The sequence below is a fragment of the Haliaeetus leucocephalus genome, unplaced genomic scaffold, assembly GCF_000737465.1.
Source record: "Haliaeetus leucocephalus isolate CR32 unplaced genomic scaffold, Haliaeetus_leucocephalus-4.0 Scaffold228, whole genome shotgun sequence".
NCBI lineage: Eukaryota > Metazoa > Chordata > Aves > Accipitriformes > Accipitridae > Haliaeetus > Haliaeetus leucocephalus.
In genome coordinates, this window is record NW_010972664.1 from 21827235 (window position 1) to 21846247 (window position 19013).

General features: G+C 36.4%; 1 protein-coding gene across 1 annotated transcript in view; it reads left to right on the forward strand.

The window, feature by feature from the left end:
• STXBP5L (syntaxin binding protein 5-like) overlaps positions 1 to 19013 on the forward strand; it is a 188522-nt gene that overhangs the window by 122018 nt on the left and 47491 nt on the right. Inside the window, exons 12-19 of the mRNA XM_010567473.1 lie at positions 684 to 831; positions 2445 to 2512; positions 3750 to 3790; positions 6111 to 6328; positions 10296 to 10468; positions 12142 to 12267; positions 13921 to 14072; positions 15748 to 15819. Of these exons, the coding sequence (XP_010565775.1) occupies positions 684 to 831; positions 2445 to 2512; positions 3750 to 3790; positions 6111 to 6328; positions 10296 to 10468; positions 12142 to 12267; positions 13921 to 14072; positions 15748 to 15819 (998 nt within the window). The remainder of the gene's footprint in view (positions 1 to 683; positions 832 to 2444; positions 2513 to 3749; positions 3791 to 6110; positions 6329 to 10295; positions 10469 to 12141; positions 12268 to 13920; positions 14073 to 15747; positions 15820 to 19013) is intronic.

Below are 19013 nucleotides of genomic sequence, written 5' to 3' on the forward strand. Positions count from 1 at the left end.
ATCATGTTCTGATCTCGCTTACTTTCAAGAATAATTCAAATCATCTCAGCACTAGAAAATGGATGTAACTGAAATCAGAACCAATTTTCCTATATTTTGAATTGTGAATAACATTGTGTAATATGCCAGAAGGCCTTCCTTCTTACCATAACATCCAAACTGATGGAATTGGAAGTAAAATGAGATCTGTTTAATATGTTATTGCAATTGTTCACTGTAGAATCAGTAGTCCACCAGCCCAATAAGCTAAGCTGCTCAATATAAAATCCACAATTATGTAAGTAGTTCTTAGGTCATAGTATATATCATATCCATGTACCTGAAGCTTCTAGAAAATGTGTCACTTCTGTATAAATAAGATTTTGAGATGTTGGGAAAATAGTTCCTAATCCTCATTCACACAAGTAGTCCTATTAGCCTTAGGAACTCTTCACATGAATGGATATTTATGTTACAAGAGGATTCTTGTCACAACAGTGGAATTTTTATATCTTTGAGTAACTAGACATCATTATTATTATTATTGACATTAAAAACAATACATATGTTTGAATAAATAAGGGAAGATGTACTTTATTAGTAATGATTTTACTTAGATTGTTATACACTTTGATATAACAATATATTTTCTTCTATGGCTCAGTGTGTCACAGTGCTTCTAATAAATTGTCTTCCTTAACTAGTTTTCCAATCTTTGAAAATCCATATCCTATTGACATTCATGAGTCACCTGTTACCTGCACAGAATATTTTGCGGACTGTCCTCCAGATTTGATTCCTGTACTCTATTCTGTGGGAGCAAAACATAAAAAGCAAGGATACAGCAATAAGGTAAACAAATATTTTTTTTTTTTAAACAAAGAAGGTAGATGTACAACCTGTGTTTTTGTAACATCTTACCAAATTGTATTCATTTTACTTCATTAATAATCACTTTCAAGTTGGTCCAATCAGCAGCTTAGCAGCATGCTTATGTCCTGATATTTGTCCTCAGAAACACCATCGCTTAAGCACAACCATTAGTGACCATTACATAGGACTTAATCATTAGGCTGCTGGAGTTATGCCAGGTCAGATTGAGTTAAAGGAGAGCCAGCAGTGTACAGTTCAAATTTGTCTGGGTAAGTTATCTCTATCAAAGAAAAAAGTGAAAACATTGTAACTGAAAGAAGTTAGCAGAAGAGCTTCAGTGAAAGTTGAGGGTTGACAGCATGTTTGTGAGATTTTTATTAAATAGGGACATTAATAATTATTTTACTGAGCTACCAAAATCTTACCATAATGCTTTTAGAAATAGGACAAGCTGCAGAAATAAAAAGAGGAAATGCAATTATTTTATAATTTTCAAGCATTAATCTGGTTTATGTTTTGACTAGAACTAATCCATCATAATAAACTAATTAGAAAAAATATTGGGTAAACAAATCAGACATCATCAGTTTTCTATTCATATTAACAGTATTCTCCTTGGAGCTGCCTTGTTTTCCATGAACTGAGAAACTGGGCCCTATCTACTTTTGGATTTTGATTCAGCAACCTGCTTCAGAAAATACTTTTTTTCTCTTATTTGAATTTGTCTGCTTATCTGTCCTTACCTCATATACATAGTTCCCAAACTTTTCACCACCTACCTGTATTCCTTGTACACTCTCTTGATACCTTGCTTTATTTGCGTACATACAAATATACATTCTGAATGTAGATAGCCAGTCATTTGCCACCCACCCAATTCTGTACCCACAAGCATCCACTCCAAGTATCCAGATAAGCAATTTGTGCTCCCAGGTTTTTTCCACCCACTTGTACTCCGCACACATCCTCACTGACTCTGCACACGCGTCATTCTTCACATCCTGTGTCCATACATGTCAGGCTTTAGGCACAGACCAGCATTTCGTTGTACCAGCCTAGACCAAGGAGAATGGGAATCTTGCCACTAGTAAGCAAAAGGCAGAGAAAGAGATGATGATTTCATACGTTCTGTAAAAGTTGCATTCCCTTATCTCATATGTCATGGCATCATGCTCAGATACTTGTTTCTGGGCCAGCTTCTTCAGTAGTCTTCATCTTCAAAATAGATTCTCAGTCTATTCAGTGCTCTATAGAAAATCGAGGAGTCAAGCAATCTGAAAAAAGTAGCAGAAATGTTTGTTACTCCTTCCTCTAGTTCTTATTTTTGATTGTTGAGTGTTAGCTATGCAGAACTATTTTAAAAACATAGAACTTTAATTGGTAACATAAAAATGTTATTAAGTTTTAAAAGCCTTAATTGATAATATAAAAATGTTAATAAGCTTTAAAAGCCTCGAATGCTACACATTTTTCTTTCTTTTGAGTTGTATTGCTTTTTGGAGGAAGATGTTGTCTACTCCTGAGTTTAAAAATTAACCAAGCAAGATTCATCAGAATTAGTTCTGATCTCTGTACTCTTGTTGTTTGTTTAGGAGTGGCCTATCAGTGGTGGAGCATGGAACCTTGGAGCTCAGACTTATCCTGAAATCATTATTACAGGGTGAGAATGAAATTGAGGATTGGTACTTTTAAAATGTTAATGTCTACAGCTTTTGATTGCAGGTTAGCTATGGGTAAGAGTTGACCCTTCAGAATGTGCATATCCTGGCCTCCTCATTTGAGGTATGTGGGTTTTCCCCTTGTGCAAAGTCACCAGAGAAATTCCCATTTGCTGTAGAAAACAGAATTTTGTACTCGGGGATGAGCTACCATTAAGAATTACCATTTGAGGCCCCAGTGTTAGACAGCAAGTCTATAGACTTGTGAAGATGGGGTCTTTGGAAAGGAAAATCCATTGCAACAGAATATTTTGGTCTTGAAGGGCATAGAGAATAGCTTTAAAAAGGGGAGCAGCTGTTCTGCTATAGCTGTTGTCCTTTGGCCTTCTAGAGACTTGGTATCTAGGGACAGTTTGGGAATTCATTTTAATACCCAAGCATTAGCGAGGGTGTGGTGCGCTGGGATGAATTTCACCTTGTGAGTGAGAGCCAGCCCCTTCGCAGAAAGGTATAGAAGGGCTCAGATTGCAGTAGAAGCCCCGTGAGCAATGCCTGATGGATTTTCAAGGGGCCATGCTGTAAAACAGAAGCTGTTCAGCTATGATGCACTCTTGTTTCCCTCTGGTCTCATCCATGCTGATGATAGCAATATACTTGATAAATTGTTATTATCAATGATACTTCACACCTGTTTTTAAAAATAAGATGATTATGTGTACAATAGTACCAATAAGGTGATGAAGGGATTATTCTCATTTTAAACAGAAATGTCTGCTTTCTCCAGCTTTACTTCAGGGATGATTTTATGTTAATAAAATAAACACAGCTGTAAGGTATTAAGCAAAACAAAGTTATTCTCTGTCCTTTCCAAGTTCATTATACATGCCACTTTTGAGTGCATAGGTTTGACGCTGGCCCACTGCACAGCCAAAAGTGCTGTAATTTTAACTTGTCATTAGCATGAGAATTAATTTCTTGCTGTTGCGATCTTAAAATTCATTGGGGGCTTGGTTGTCTGGAGGAAATGCATGAAGAAGTGTTTTATTAATCTAATCAAACTAACAACAAAATATTTTATTATAGTGAGTATATATCATTATATATTGTCAGTAAGGTATGGAGAGTTACCACGTGAGCAAAATACAGTTGTTCTGCTTATATTTATCACTCACTGAAAGTAGAAGATGCTTTAGAATTGCATCTTGTTTTAACACATTTAATTTTTATATTTTTTTTAAGCCATGCAGATGGATCAGTAAAGTTTTGGGATGCTTCTGCCAGTAAGTTTCTAAAGTTCACTTTTATATAATGCTGAAAAATCATACAGGCATATATATGTAACATGATATTTAACAGTATGAGTAGTAATACCTGGGATGATATAATTAGGAATAATGAGGTAAAATTAAGCAATGGACAAGGAGAAAATGAGTATTTCCAAACCCTCATTTCACAAAGGAATTTTACATAGGCATGTAAACTGAACATGACTAAGAGCTGGGTTTTTATTATGTAATTTGTCTATTTGGAAATGAAGGAAAAACAGATACATGCTGCTTAGAGTTTACATCTTCCAGTATTTTCAAGTTATGGTGAACACCAAAAAGAGAAAAATTCACGAGGTCAACAGGAGTTTATCTGCAAAGACAGAAGTTTGAGAGAGCTTTAATATGAACAAAAATAGGATAATTACTTTTATTTAGAGAAGCAGTGTGAGGCATTAGACCTTCTCTTGTGCATATTTCATTACATATGCTCTTGACAAGAATATGCAAATACAGGCATTAAAGTTAGGGTGAAACAATATAACCTGTTGCAAGACCCCAAAGCATTTAGTGTATACACTGCACAGAACCAGTGTCCTAGTCATTTCTTCTTTAATTCTGGCAGGAATGGGGAAAGGAAAAAACTTTTCATAGGAAACATAAACATAACCCACTAATCAGTATGTACATGCTGCAGTAGGAATTTTTCTTAATGATAAAAGCCTAGATGATCATGAATATTCACAATCCCTTCAACAGTAATGGGACTTTCAGTGCATCTCTGATGTCCTGGTCTTAGTCCTGCTTTTCAGGGCATGTACTGCATTACCAGTACCGTACTTGGTAGTTTTTATTTACAAGGTTTTAATTATTACAGAGTTCTATTATTTACAAGGTCTTAACTTTTTAATAGAGTTCAGATTTCATTTGAGATTTCATAGCAAACACAATATCCTGCTGGTATCTCAAGGCACAAAATACTTCACTTTTAGACATACTTTAATTGTGTAATTTTGTGTCTGAAACCACAGATTTGTGGGAGACAGAATTACTAAGCCACTGAAGCAGTTTTCCAAATGTATCTTTGCTCAAAAGCCATTGCTGTTTCTTATTTGCCCTTGTGCAGTTGGTACCCAGTAATTCACAGGAGCATAGAAAGCCTCACCTTGTACTCAGGCGCTATGATTCTGTAATTCTTGCAATCCTAGTACGCATGGACCCATGATGTCTGATTTGAAGTGCCACTCTAGATTTGCCACTGGGACTAAGGGCATCCTGAGGCCTCTTCCACCGCCACAGAAGGCAGGAAGAATTGCGTATTCATTACGGAAGCACTTGCTGTAGTTTGTGAAAATTCGGTAGTGTTTTATACACTAAAACTTCCAAAAATACAAAAAAAGGATATGCTGAAACTCCTGAACCATATCTGCACTACAAAATGAAAATGTAATTTTGCTGTGTTTGTCATCTGGTTACGTAACTAAAACACCGTTCTTTCATCTTTTTGTTGCTTTTGTTACACAAGCTAGCTAGACTGATCTACCACAATTACACTAACATATGTAACAGCTTTGCCTTTATGTATATACACACCTTTATAGGTGCTGGGCTTGACTGACTTTTTCTGACGTTATGCAGTTATTAATTAATGACACTGATAAATTAATGTCAAAGTAGTAAAAAAGAGGGAGGAATGTCAATAAAACAAAATGGGGTTAATTGGAATCCCTCCTTTACCTCCAGAATTCACTGCAGTGGAGTTCTAGCCTTGACAAAGGCTTCTGGATATTAAAGTTTTATATACAGGTATAAATACAGATATACTTACTAGTCAAGAAATTCAAAACATTTTAGAACTCCTGTTTGTTCAGAAAGTCTTTGTGTTGCCTAGGCCACCAGCATACTTTCCTAATGTTTTCTCTTGAAGTGCCATACAGTCTTTACATTCTAGCAAGACAGTAACGTCATACAAATGAAATCTTAGTTTCACGTTTCATTAGGAAAATAGCAGCATTATCAGAGCCTCTCTATGACATTGAGTATAAGCCTAATTACGGACATAATGGTTAACACACACCTTTGACATCCTATTCCAGAAAGTACTAAGAAGTGTTTCACTGACAAATATCCATTTTGGAAGTATTAAATACATATGCTACCAGTACTGTGTACCAGAATAATATTTGTATTGTATAATACCCATCTTCTTTTCCTTTTGGGCCTTCATAAGATTCTTTGTTATGCCACAATGGGAAAGAAAATGGGAACTGAGGAATTTTATAACTGATTTGCTTCATGTTAGTCAGTATTTTTTGTATGTTTTAATATATTCCAGTTACTCTGCAAATGTTGTACAAATTAAAAACATCAAAGGTCTTTGAAAAACAGAAACTAGGAGAAGGAAAAGGAACAGCTGAGATTGTGGAAGAAGATCCTTTTGCTGTTCAGATGATGTACTGGTGTCCTGAAAGCCGAATTTTCTGTGTGGCGGGAGTTTCTGCATATGTGGTGGTTTACAGGTTCAGCAAACATGAAGTAAATACTGAAATTGCAGTAAGTCCTTCAGAATTTTACTTTCTTATAAAAGAACATAATTTCTAAATCAAGTTGCCTTGCTGTGTCTGTACTCATGTACTTGAATAAAATACAAAATAACAAGCTGTATAAATACAGGTTTCGGGACATTCCATTTTAAACTTTTTGAGAGAAATCTTGATCCTACTTAAGTTAGTGACAAAAATCTAACTGAGTTTTTGGGAGCCAACTTCACTTTTTTGATTTAATAGTAACATACAGTACTGATTTTATAGTTTGCTTTTAAGACTTTATGATACAGTAAATCTCTGTTATACTTACCTGCTCTAAAAATACTGGCTGCTGTATGGATTTATCAGGTAATATACATGGTGTACATACATAATAGTGCTCTTTTTAACTCAAGTATTTCATCTCTTTAATTTATGTTCATAGTGTTTGTACTACAAGGGCACTGAAAATTATCGCTACCTTTAACAAAATAAAAAGATATTTTTTTTCTGGCTTATGCTGGCTTTGTTTCCCTAAAAATAGACACTATATGAAATGTCAGATTATTTATGGCCAAGTACTTGATATTTTTCTAAGCTTTCTGTTGCTTTATCCTGTTGAAATACTCCTTTTTCTGTCTTCATGTCTTAAGCAGTCACCTTATTTCAGGTAGAATCATACAGTTCATGTTCTTTTCACTGCACTGCAGTCACCTTGTACTTATCATTGTTGTACAGCAAGTCTGACTTTGGTTTAAACCTTGCATTTTTGCACAGGAGCCACAACCACTGCTAACAGTGTGGATGAACAGCATTTATAATGTAAAACATTCTTAAGTCTAAGAAGTGTAACGGGAGACTACTCTTAAGACAAAGCCAAGCTAAACGTGGCTGCCTCTCCTTCAGGCTTGCCATTCTCTGGTGCTGGAGAATAGTTTGCAACTCTGGACATTCTTTCCAGAAAGTATTTCTTTGTGTCTGTCAGCTCTCAAGAAACCCCAGGGACTGAGCCAAAATTTCCCTTTCATTTTCCACCTTCCTCGATTACAGTTCTTTTCCTTTTCACACTATTTTAATGTACTTCAGAAAGTCTGTAGTTATAGCCTGGTAAAAAACATGTGTCGTTTCTGGCCTGTAGCCATGTGCCAGCTGGTAAGGAAATTGATTACCTATAGCTGTTCTATTGTTTTCCTCTCATTTTTTTCCCCCAGAAGCAATTATTAAGCTAGCTGAACGTATCCTTTCAGGAAAGTTTTAAAACTAATGAACAGTAATTTCATGTTACTGACCAGCTCATGTATAATGCTGCTAAAGTTACTACATTTCCGTATTCTTACATTGTTCCATAGCAAATGTGCCTTATCTTTTATTACCTATCATTTAATTTCTTTTTTTTCCTGTCTTCTGTGGCTGAATTGCATCAGAACTAATATTTTCTAAAGTGTTACAATATGTGCAATTTAACAGTTTCTCATGTTTCATCTGTAATTAAGAAGCATTTATATGAGAAATTGTTCTCTGAAGAGTTGCTTTAATATTATCTAATCTTGACAGTACAGTCACTGAGTTCCCCTGGGTTTTGTGCATCCCTGAGATGGGCCTCATCTCTTGGCTTCTGCATTTTTGATGCGGGCATTCAAGACTTCACTCTTAAATGGTGGGGGTTTTCTTAATAGAAAGTATGGGGAGTCTTTGTTAGAATATGTACCTGACTTTAGGCTGTCTGGCTTTGTCTATACTGAGACTGAGCTGGTCAGTCTCAGGATTTCTTTGCTGCCTGGGGTGAGCCCAAGCTCTAGCACTTAGCATCCTCCCTTCTCTAGCAGCCAGCCTGAACTCACCTTGAGTTCAGTCTACAAATCCCAGCATTTTAAGGACCCCATGTTGGTTTGACTGCCTGACGTCAGTCTTGCAATGTTATTGCTGTGGTAAATGGGAAGCATGGAGGCTACTCAAAGGTTTCTCTGTGTAGAAGGGAAGTCTGCTGCTGAATATGCCTTAGAGGCATAGGCTGTGCCTGAGATTTCCTCAATGGAAGTATTATTTGCATCATTCCATATCAGATTCTGGAGGCAAGTAGTATGCATGAGACAAATTCTGCTTCGTATCCAACCTTGGAGTCACTGCCATAGAGTTATGTAAAAAGCATTTGCTGTTGTTGTTCTCTCATCTGAAGCTACTCCATCCTGTCTCAAAAGGATATCTAGGTATCTATTAAACATGATCACTTTCTCAGTGATCAGTTTTTCCTCAGTGAAGCTCCTCTTCAAAGGTCTTGAGAAGACCTATAGGAAAAAAGTTTACTCTGGTTTGAACGTAGAAAGCAGAATCAACGAGCCTCATGATGGGATCCGCCAAAAAGATCTTTACCATGTGTCAAAATAAATTGGTACAATAGGTCTGTACCCCTTCCAAGGTCCCGTTAAAGCAGGGGCCAAAACTTAAAAAAAAATTCAGTCATGTTATTAGCCTAAGTTTTTCCTTCTCTCTACAAATGGACAATAGCTAGAACTTAACAAAATGAATTTTAGTAGAAAAAGGAAGACACAAAGAAAAACATCCAAAGAAGAATGATGCATTTCTAACATGGCAAGCAGAAGAACATACTCTTCAACAGTTACTTCAGTCCTGCCTGAAGATTAAACAGCATTATAAATTGTTTGGGTGAGCAGCAATTACTTCCAGGAGATTAGATTTTCCTGAACTCAATATTTCACTCATTAGCCTTTGAAGGCAAATGTTGTCCATAGGTTTTTTTTAGCCGATTCAGGCAAAAAATATCCATGCATTTTGCAAGGAGAAAAAAAAATGTGAAATTTTGAGAAAGGACCCTTTCTCTTCTGGTTGAGCAGAATCACTTCTTTCTGAAATCTTATGTGTTTTAGCACAATGGTTGACAAATGGGAGAGCCTTCGATACTGGTCATTATCTCCCAATTCTCATAAAACCTAGGTATTTTCTTAATCTCCGTTCTGGTACAGATGATATCTCAGTGAGAGATCACTAAGATGGAGTTTGCAGTGTCTACATCTGTAATTGCTTCTGATCACTTCAAGGTACCAGCACTGAAATTACTATTCAGCTAGTAATCCCAAAACCTTATCTCTGAGGACTGTACCTTGGTTTTTATTCTTTTCAAAATGGGGATCTCCTTGGACAATTTGTGAGGTAGAAAGAATTGCCCAATATTTACTGTGATTCTTTGAGATGATTACTTATTGAGCTCCCTGTCCAGTTTCCTGTGTGTTTTGGAGTCCTTCAGTTAAGGTTTCCTGAATTAGTGGAAAGAATCAAAGGGTGGTTGGGCATGGTTGGTCTCCTTTTCCCTATCTAGAGAGCCTAGAAGGAAGGCAAAGGCTAACTGGTTTGAACTTTGCTTTTCAGAATCTGCCAAATTCATGTTCAGCCTAAGGAATACGGAACTCTCTGTGCTGTTATCTCTGATTTCCTGACCCCCACCTATGGATAAATGGAGTTTGTTCATCAGTACTGCCCACACTGTCAGGCTTCTGCATACTGGCTAAAACCTGTCTTGTAGAGACTGTTGTACTAGTAATAAGGAGGCAGAGCTGATGATCATTCTTTTAATGAATTTGCTTAGGAAAAAGATAACAGGAAATAGGCAGAAAATTTTCATGACACTTATCCTCAATGGTGACTTCTTATGTCGAAATATTATGTATTTGGGGGTGAATGATTAACTTCTCTTTTCATAATAACTTCTGGAAAGTTGTATTCTTGCCTTTCATTTACAATAAAAGGCTTGAATCAAAGTCAGCACTGGAAAAATATACCTGTGTATTTCTCCATCAGTGTAGAATAGATGAGTAGTTCCTATCTAACGTTGCTGTTAGACTGTATAAATAACAAATGGCAGTATTCTTTGCCTGCAAATTATAATGATAAATGTGGAGGTTTAGTTTTTTTTAAAAGGCTTACTGATATTTCAGCAGCTTGCTTCATTAAATTATAACTTAGCTTTTTATTTATTCAAGTCATTAGAGGTGCGACTTCAGTATGAAGTAGAAGATATCATTACTCCTGAACCGGAAATAATTCCTCCATTTCCAGATGCCTCCTCCCAGCTTCCTTCTTTAAAGAGCCTTTCAGGCAGTACCAACACTGTAGCATGTGAAGGAACAATGAAGGATAGTATCCCATGTCTTAGGTAAGCCTATGCCATTGTTCAAAGATTTATCTTTCTAAAAAGCATTCCTATCTGTTGTATTAACAATCCGTCAACTATGAAGAAAAAGAGGTTAATCGTATGCATGCAACACAAAATGAGAAGAAACCAGAATATCGGACAAACAAAAGAATTAAGGCAAAATAATTAACAAGGGATTTAAAAGGCTAGAAGTAATTGTGGGAAGATAAACTATTACAGTAAAGGCCTGACTGTAACTTTCCAATATGATCTAGGATTATGTCTTCATCTCATACCCACATTTTTGAATGGAGTACAAGCACTACAGAATAAATCAAGGAATTTCTGAGGAACTTTTTTTTGAGTTCACAAAGAGACTTCCATAAAGCAGACATGTGCAAAGCTTTCCTTCCTTGATTAACTAGTATAACACTAAAACCTTTCTTTGTGAAAGAAGTATATGCATTTTGTGGTGTGTAGGGGATGGAAACTATGTTCATACTCATGAAACAATCTTTAAAATACCCAAGTATGAAACAGTTGCACTGTGTGGAAGTGTATATATGTTTAATCTTTGGAAAGAAGCAATTTTTTGTCTGCTAGAGTACACATTGCCACTGTTTGGAGTAGATTAATATGTTCTTACTAATAAGGCAGATAAATTATGGGTTTGAATGGTTTCAAAACAGAATTCTGTACAAAACTACACAAACTGTAATTTTCCAGCAATTATAGTGCACTGCTGATAACAATTGCTCTCATTTTAGTAAATTAATTATTATTTCAGTCTAATTATTATTAAATATTTTAAATGCCTCAATTATTTCAAAGGCAATTTAAATGAACGTTGCCTGACTTTGCAGATACTTTGGGCTGTTGAGCTCCTGAAAATAACATTAGCATTTAAAAGCAATATCGTGACATTGTTCTTGTAAAATTAACAGTATTTTTTGGCATCCTGTTCATTTGTCCACCTCATTCAGTCAGGCAGTTGAACCTCAGACATCAGTTTAATCATTAATGTAAACCATAAAAATCAATAGAAGAGGCAGAAAGAAGTTATTAAAAAAAATCCCAATGTGAAATCTATTTATGACATTGAAATCAGCAAGAATGGAATCGATTTATTTCAGTGGCTAAGATTTTCCCTTAAGGGATTCTTATTTGGTTTGGTCTGGTGAGGAGAGGAATTGCTGATCTTGGAGGCAGAAAAGCTGTAATGAACCAGTAAAGGTTGTGCTGGTTAGTTTTTAGAAGCTTGTTTAACTCCATATAATCTCATATTAAGCTGGCCAACTGATTCCTGTCCCATTTCTTATGCATTATATAGCATAAGAAGATATTCTGAAAAAGGAAAATCAAAGCAAAATGATTAAGCAACAATTATTTTTATCCCCCCCCCCCCCCAGCTTCTCCAGAGTTTCTCATCTGAGGAATGTTGAAGTTTTCAGATTTGTTTCTCCAACAGAAATGAAAGTCAAAACCTGGAATTCCTGCAAAATATCCCTGTTCTGATTGGAGTGCCTAGTCTCAATGTACGGGTATATGCACAGTATGCTGCAAGTGCTGGTACTGGTCTGGACTTACTAAGGGATTGTGCTTCACTAGTATTTTCTCAAGAGAAGCAGTTGTTATTCATGGCCTGGTCTGTTTGTTTGTTTGTTTGTTTGTTATTTTGTACCTCTTCTTCTTAGCGTTAAGACTCGGCCCCTGCGAATGCCTCCTGGATACCAAGCAGATCTTGTTATTCAGTTGGTGTGGGTGGATGGTGAGCCTCCACAACAGATTACCAGTCTTGCTGTAAACTCTGCTTATGGACTGTAAGTAACTCAAAATTAAGGTTGCATTGATTTCTTGTCTATTGCACTAAATCATGTATTTTCCAACTATACTTTGAAGTTTCCCGCAGACAATTAAAGTCAGAGTAAAAGTAATCAAAAGGTGCTATAACGCAGATTCTTGGGGAAAAATTATTTGAACTCACATAAAGATTGTAATATGAGATGTTAAACTACCATTCTTGCCCATATTTTTTAGTGTTCCTATTTAAAAGACTGAATCTTTTCACGTTATTCTGTCCATCCTTTCAAATAAAATCTAATTACCTCTCAAATCTATAATTTTTAAAGTTATTTTGAAAGGATCACCAAGGTGAAATACATTTCATAGAAAATGGTGATGTGATTAAGTGTTAAATGTCATTTATCATGACATCATATCTTAGTTGGAAATTGTCTTCCGAGGACAGCATTTTTATGTCTGTGCTAATCTCTGTTTGCAAGAGAACCAGTAACCTGAAATTGAAAATTGAATAAGGAACATTCAAATGCTAACTTCTGTATGGAAATGCATGTGAGCCTATCTGTGTGTATTTTTTTCCTCTGGTTCAATTTATTTGCCAATTTTTAATGTTTCCTCTTACTGAGAAGTTACCCAGATACGTTAAAATGGTTTACCCTCTAGAAGGTGTTACTCCAATAAAAACTATAGGCTGTAATGGGTGTTAGGTGTCTGACTCCTACTGATTTTCAGTAAGTCACTTGACTCTCTGAAGAGACTTTGGAAATTCTATGCAGAGCCTTTACATCTGCAAAAATATTGTCATTTGGGGGCTATTTTGTCAAGTTTTTGGCCTGAGTTTCCAGACAGTTTCCTATTTGTGAACTTCAGAAGTTTCTTTTGGTTTACCATACCTACAGGGATTTGGCACTTGTGCTTATTGTTGGGTTTTGCCTAATTTGCTCCCTTCCAGGTCTCAGGCCTCAAGGCAGCATCTGACTTCAGGAAATAATCGCACCATTCTCTCACTTGTAAACTACTCTGACAGCTTGCAGTTCTCTTAGTACTCACAGGGGTTTCCTAAACATCCCTGATTCAATGAAAGGCTTTAAATTGTTTCCTTTGCTAGGAGCAGTAATAGCTTACAGGACAGCCTCCTTTAAAACACCATATACTAAGTACACGTGTGTTTCAGAGATAAATGCATGTATCAGTAAAATAGCCCAATAATCTAAATTTAACTTCCCTACAAAAGCTACCCAAGAAAGGCCTGTTTCTTTAAATTTCTACTGCAGAGTCGTCTTCTGCAGAGTTTTTTTTTCTCTCCCTCTCTCTTTTCTCTCTCAACTTTTTCTTTGGGCCTATGACAAGGTACAGTCCTATCCTGCATCAGAATTTTTGTTTAATGCTTTAGTTTTCTCCTGTTATCTATCCTCACAATGTGGAAAAACTATGCCACTTCAGCATGAAGCTTGAGGATATGTCATTTTTTCCATGCTAGTTGTAGGGTTATTTGGGTCATCTTTTCCCTAAATTTTTTTTCCTATAAGTTTAACTAGGAGGAAGGCATAGGATAGTGTGTTCTGGAGTGTTTACTTACTGAAAATGTTTGTGCAAAATTCATAATAATAATAACTGTTTGCACCACTTAATAACATATTACTAATACATTTAAGGAACATTTCTTTTCTCAGAGTGGCATTTGGAAATTGCAATGGTTTGGCCGTTGTGGATTTTATGCAGAAGACCGTACTGCTGAGCATGGGAACCCTTGACCTATACGGATCAAGTGATCCATACCAACGTCAACCCCGTTCACCTCGCAAAAGCAGGCAGTTTGCTGCAGGTAGGAAATCAATTATTGTGGTTATGAGCCTGATATGTTCTTTGGTTTTTTTGCCTGTGGCTTTTTATAGTGCTTTTGAAATGCATGACTATTTGCCGGCCAGTGGAGTTTCTATAACTTGACAAAAGAAACCTGACATGCTTTAGGTACTGACACCTCTCTCAGAAACAAAATGTTTTATGAAGTTTATTCTTTTGGGATGGAGGTCAGCAAGTAATTTCCTTAGCTGAGTCTGTAAAAAATCATAATGAACAGAGCAGTAAATTGTTTCTCTGGCCATCACTTGAAGTGTAGTCTGTATACTATTTTCTTTCTGGCTTCAGTAAGTTCATACCAATAGGTGAGACTTCAATTTAACTTAATTGCATCTTGTGCCAAGTGCTGTTCATTGGTATTTGAATAGGCAGTTGTGTCTGGAGAAGCGTAACACCTGAGAGACACGTTATGCAGGTAGGATAAGTAGCTCAAATTAGCCACTTTGTTAGTGAATTGAAGCTCTTACTATAAACTTAGTAAATCCAGCTGTACCCCATTTGAAAATTTCATGCCAGGAGAATCACATTTGTAAGTCATAGCTATTATTATGCATTGTGTATTAGTAATAGTAGTCCATCAACACAGCTAAATTTTACCATACATTTTTGGTTATCTAAAAAATCTACTTGTATGAGAAAAAAGTCAGAAGATCTTCTATGTTACAAGTCTATTTACTCTATATATTCCATAGTAACATACTGGAGTCACACACACAATTATTAAATGTTTTATATAGCTGTGAAGTTTTAGAATTAGATTTAAAAATCTGTTTGAAAACGTTGAATTTTAAATCTAACCATAAAATTATCGAGGCAGCAGATTATAGTGGGTTTATGACATCAGCATTTTCATCAGCAGACCCTGCACTAAATCATCAAATCCTATTTCTCTATAGAGTCAATGGAAACTTTTTTGAATTGGGAATATGCTTGTACTCCAAACAGAAAGTAAAGTTTAGAGACTAAAACGTAAGTCTTCAGGCCTACTTCTGTTCCTGAAAGGCCATCTATCTCCCTTTCTAGGCATTTAATCATGGCAAGCTTAGTTCTCAGCTGTGCCAAGTGTTAAAGATGTAAATTTGGCACAGCTGAGGAGAGAAGGGAGAAGCAGCTTTAAGCTACCTTCAGCTTCTCTGTCTGGTTCAGCCAGCCTCCCAGCAGCTCCCGAAGTAATTTGAGCAGCTAGCCACAAGCAATATGCTGCAGAGCTCTGTACAAAAGGTGGAGGGTGGCTGATGTAGAAATAGCTGTTATCAGCACTGTACCACATAGGATTTCTCTGTGTCAGTGACAGTCTCGGCCAGTCCTTTAAGGCAACGTTCCAGCTATGCAGCGCTGCTAGAATGAAGCCCACTGGGGATAAGTGACCGCTAAGAAGGAATACGCACTCCTAGATTGCTCATAGAAACTATGCATCTAAAAAAAGCCTCAGCTGCTTTCTCACCATCCATCCCACATCCTTTACTTTTCTGATTATTTTTCTTGTTATATCTCCCAACTGGAAGGTAAGCATCTGCTGAAATTTCTTCACCTTGGCTGTTCTAGATGCTGGTTATGATATCACTTCCTTTCACTTTAGACTGTTTTTTCTCTCTTTCCTCTGCCTGCTGCTGATGCTGGTGTACTGGCATGTTCCAAAGACAACTTTTGCATGCGTGGCCTGTCTAACTTTTATCCAGATTTAACGAAACGGATCCGTACTTCCTATCAGAGTAAGTTCTATAAAGGTTAGGCAAATAGCTTTATCATGATTGGACTATGCCTGACTTAAACCCATGTGTTTGTGCTTTGTAATGTGTTTTTTTAAACACATTCAGCATGCATGCAAACTTACTACATTTTGTGATGTCAACCATGCTTAATTTTGACAATTATCTTTATTATACAGATATTTCAGATCTGTTTTCCTCTTCCAAAAGAGTCAATGAGAAAACCTCAGTGACTTCTGTGAGGCAGATTGGGCCTTAGAAATTATTTTTTCAACAATGTTACATTCTTGATGACAGTATCGTTCTTTGGTTTTATATTCATTTCAGTGTACCTCTACTTATATGAAGCATTTCTTGTTTTGGAATGGCACTGCCTGGTTGTAGTTATTAATTAATTCTTCCCTATTTTCAGAAGAGCAATGTGGATTAAAAGAGTACTGATTGGATTGGGTGCTGTGAAATTTAAAATTTTAATCTCTGTTTGGTACTTGAATATTTGACTTTGGGGAACCATCCCACGCCTCTGATCTTTAATGGGGAATGTAAAGTGGGTATAAAAATACATACATCAAAGAGAGCCATGAAAATTAATGTTTTTAATATCTTTAAATTTTGAATTATAGTGATAACGTAATTTAAATATTAGTATTCATCACTGCAGAATGCGATGAACAAAGCAATAATTAATTTTGCAAAAATGACTGTTCAACAGTTGAGCTGTATGTATCTTAATTAACTGCAGTGCCTATATGTAATTAGGTCTCCAGGATGCCTCTTATTTGTCTCTTTTTAAAGTAGTTTTCACAGAACAGCTGGATAGGCAGTTTTACATTAAATACTCAGTATAGGCAAGATAAAGGGGTGGCAGTTGTTTTATCATCTCACATAAATAGAAATGTGTAGCTATTGAAATAGATTTGTACAGTCGCACAAGAAATTCTATTCCGTCTCTCTAGACTGATGACTCAACAACTGATTTCTATGATTTTATTTTGTAATACTTCATAAAAGGTGACCTCTTTAGTTAAGACTAGTCCAGTTACAAATCCAGCAGTCCATAAAAAGGTTTAGTGTATAATGTCTTAAAGTTTTTGTCTGGTCTTGCTAATTTCAAGTCTGTAACAGAGAACCTGAGGGATGGACAGCAGTCAAAGGTTCAGGGGGTTTCCCTCTGCTAAAAAATTAATAAAGTCTAAGACCAAAAATGGCCAACATTTTCATTCAAAATGACAAACACAGACCATAGAGTTTTTCATAGCTGAAAATGTGTTATATTGTTTCCATCCTCAACCTCAAAATTGGAAAAGTCCACAAAATCTTTCTGTATACATTGTAACTGAAGAGTATGAGTCTGACTCATGTGTGAGATCATTAACTGCTTCATTTCTTGCCTCAGAAGTTATTTGGTTGTTGCTTTTGCCATTTGATACTTATACAGGAGTATGTACTGTGTGATCAGAAAGATGCACCAGGCAATAAGATAAAGAACAGGGCGAGAATGTGTCATAGACTGTAAAATATCTTGCTAAGTCATTCTCAATTTATGCTTTGCTATATGTCTGATCTGAGATAGGAGTTTTAAGAGGGGTATTGAGAATGGATTTAAGATTTTGCTTACAAGTTTATCTCTTCTCGTAAGGGATGATGATGGGAAAAGAAAAATAAATTATTTTTGGAAATTGTGTAGTTGAAGCTGATATTAAGGCAAAAGCAGGAGCAGCCATGTGATAACATAAGCATTAGGTCTAAAGTTTTGAGGGTGATATAAATGAAAGTGGAAGTTAATGGGAAGACATATCAGGAGTTGATTCAATTAAGTAATGAACCAGGAAGATAATTGCATTAGGATCAGTTTGAGAGAGTAAGACTCGCAGGCATTGAAGCCAAAGAAGAGATTATCAAGGACCAAGATACTTAGACTTTTGTTGGTAATTTTGGAGGTGATTTGCAGGAAGAAACGGTCTAGTTTAGTATCCAGCCTGAACCTGAGAGCTAAAGTGTGAAGTTCCAAGGGTGAAACCAATATTATGGATTGGAGTATCAGGGAAGGCAGTGGTGCTCTTAGCTGTGTTGAAGTAGCAAAGAGAAGACTTCAGCACAAAAAAATAGAGTTCATCTTGGCAACATTAAGTTCATGTCTGGACACTTGTGAGTAAATTTTAGAAAGACAGGATTACTACTCTAACTTGGATGGATGGAATCCAAGTTAAGAGATGTGTATTTATGAATCATTAGGGTAAAAAAAGATATTTATTGCCCTGTTTATACGAGAGAACCTCTCCAAATACTGGGACAGAGGAATAAAGGAAGTGTTGAAGTTTCAGTCTGGGGTACGTTGCAACTGAAGAGGGAAAGGAAAAAAAAAAAAGCCACCATCAAACAGGGAAGAGCAGCAATATGTTGGAGAAGAGAGGTCTTTCCAAAGGAAGGACATAACCAAAATGTCACAGACATCTGATATGCAAAGCACAGTGGTGGAATAATTCTTTTGAATTTTAGGCAATAAATCTGTAGAGAGCTTGGTAAAAGTTACGTATACATGTGTAAGCTAGACTCAGAACCGTCTGGAGCAGACTTGGAGCATTAAGACAGCACATTCTCTGGTTTGGGAGGTGAGAGCGTGAAGGGAGAAGCAAGAAGGGAAGAAATTAGAAGGAGAAATGTCATCGGTTCTAGGCATACATAGTGGGAGAGACTGAGACGTAATTGTCCTATCGGGGAAGTAATTTGAGGAAACTAAGAGGCTAAGATGAGGGTAAGTGCAGAGCTGGGGGTAGCTGTCGGGTGTTGATGACCCGTTCCATTTGCTGTAACATCTGCTGGCAGCCACCTTCCTTTGTAGCAAGAATGTGTGTCGAGCCAAATAAACTCTCTCTGCAGTAGTGCAGAACTGTGTTGTTGTTTGGTTGGTTATCTTTTGTTTTTCTTCAACTGATACGAAGTTGTACGTTGTTGTATGTTACCTATTGGTAGATAACATATATTCAAGTATTAAAACAAGTACGTTTACTGCATATAGACAGACAGTGTTTGCAGCAGAATATAAAAATACCACCTTGCAAAACCAACTTGCATCTCCTACTAGAAATTCATACCATCTGTTGGTAAAACAAGAAAATAAGTAGTCTTTATGAAGCATCCAAAAAGTCAGCAAGTTCAAAGGATGTTGATCCATTGGAAAAGAATTTTCAGAATGA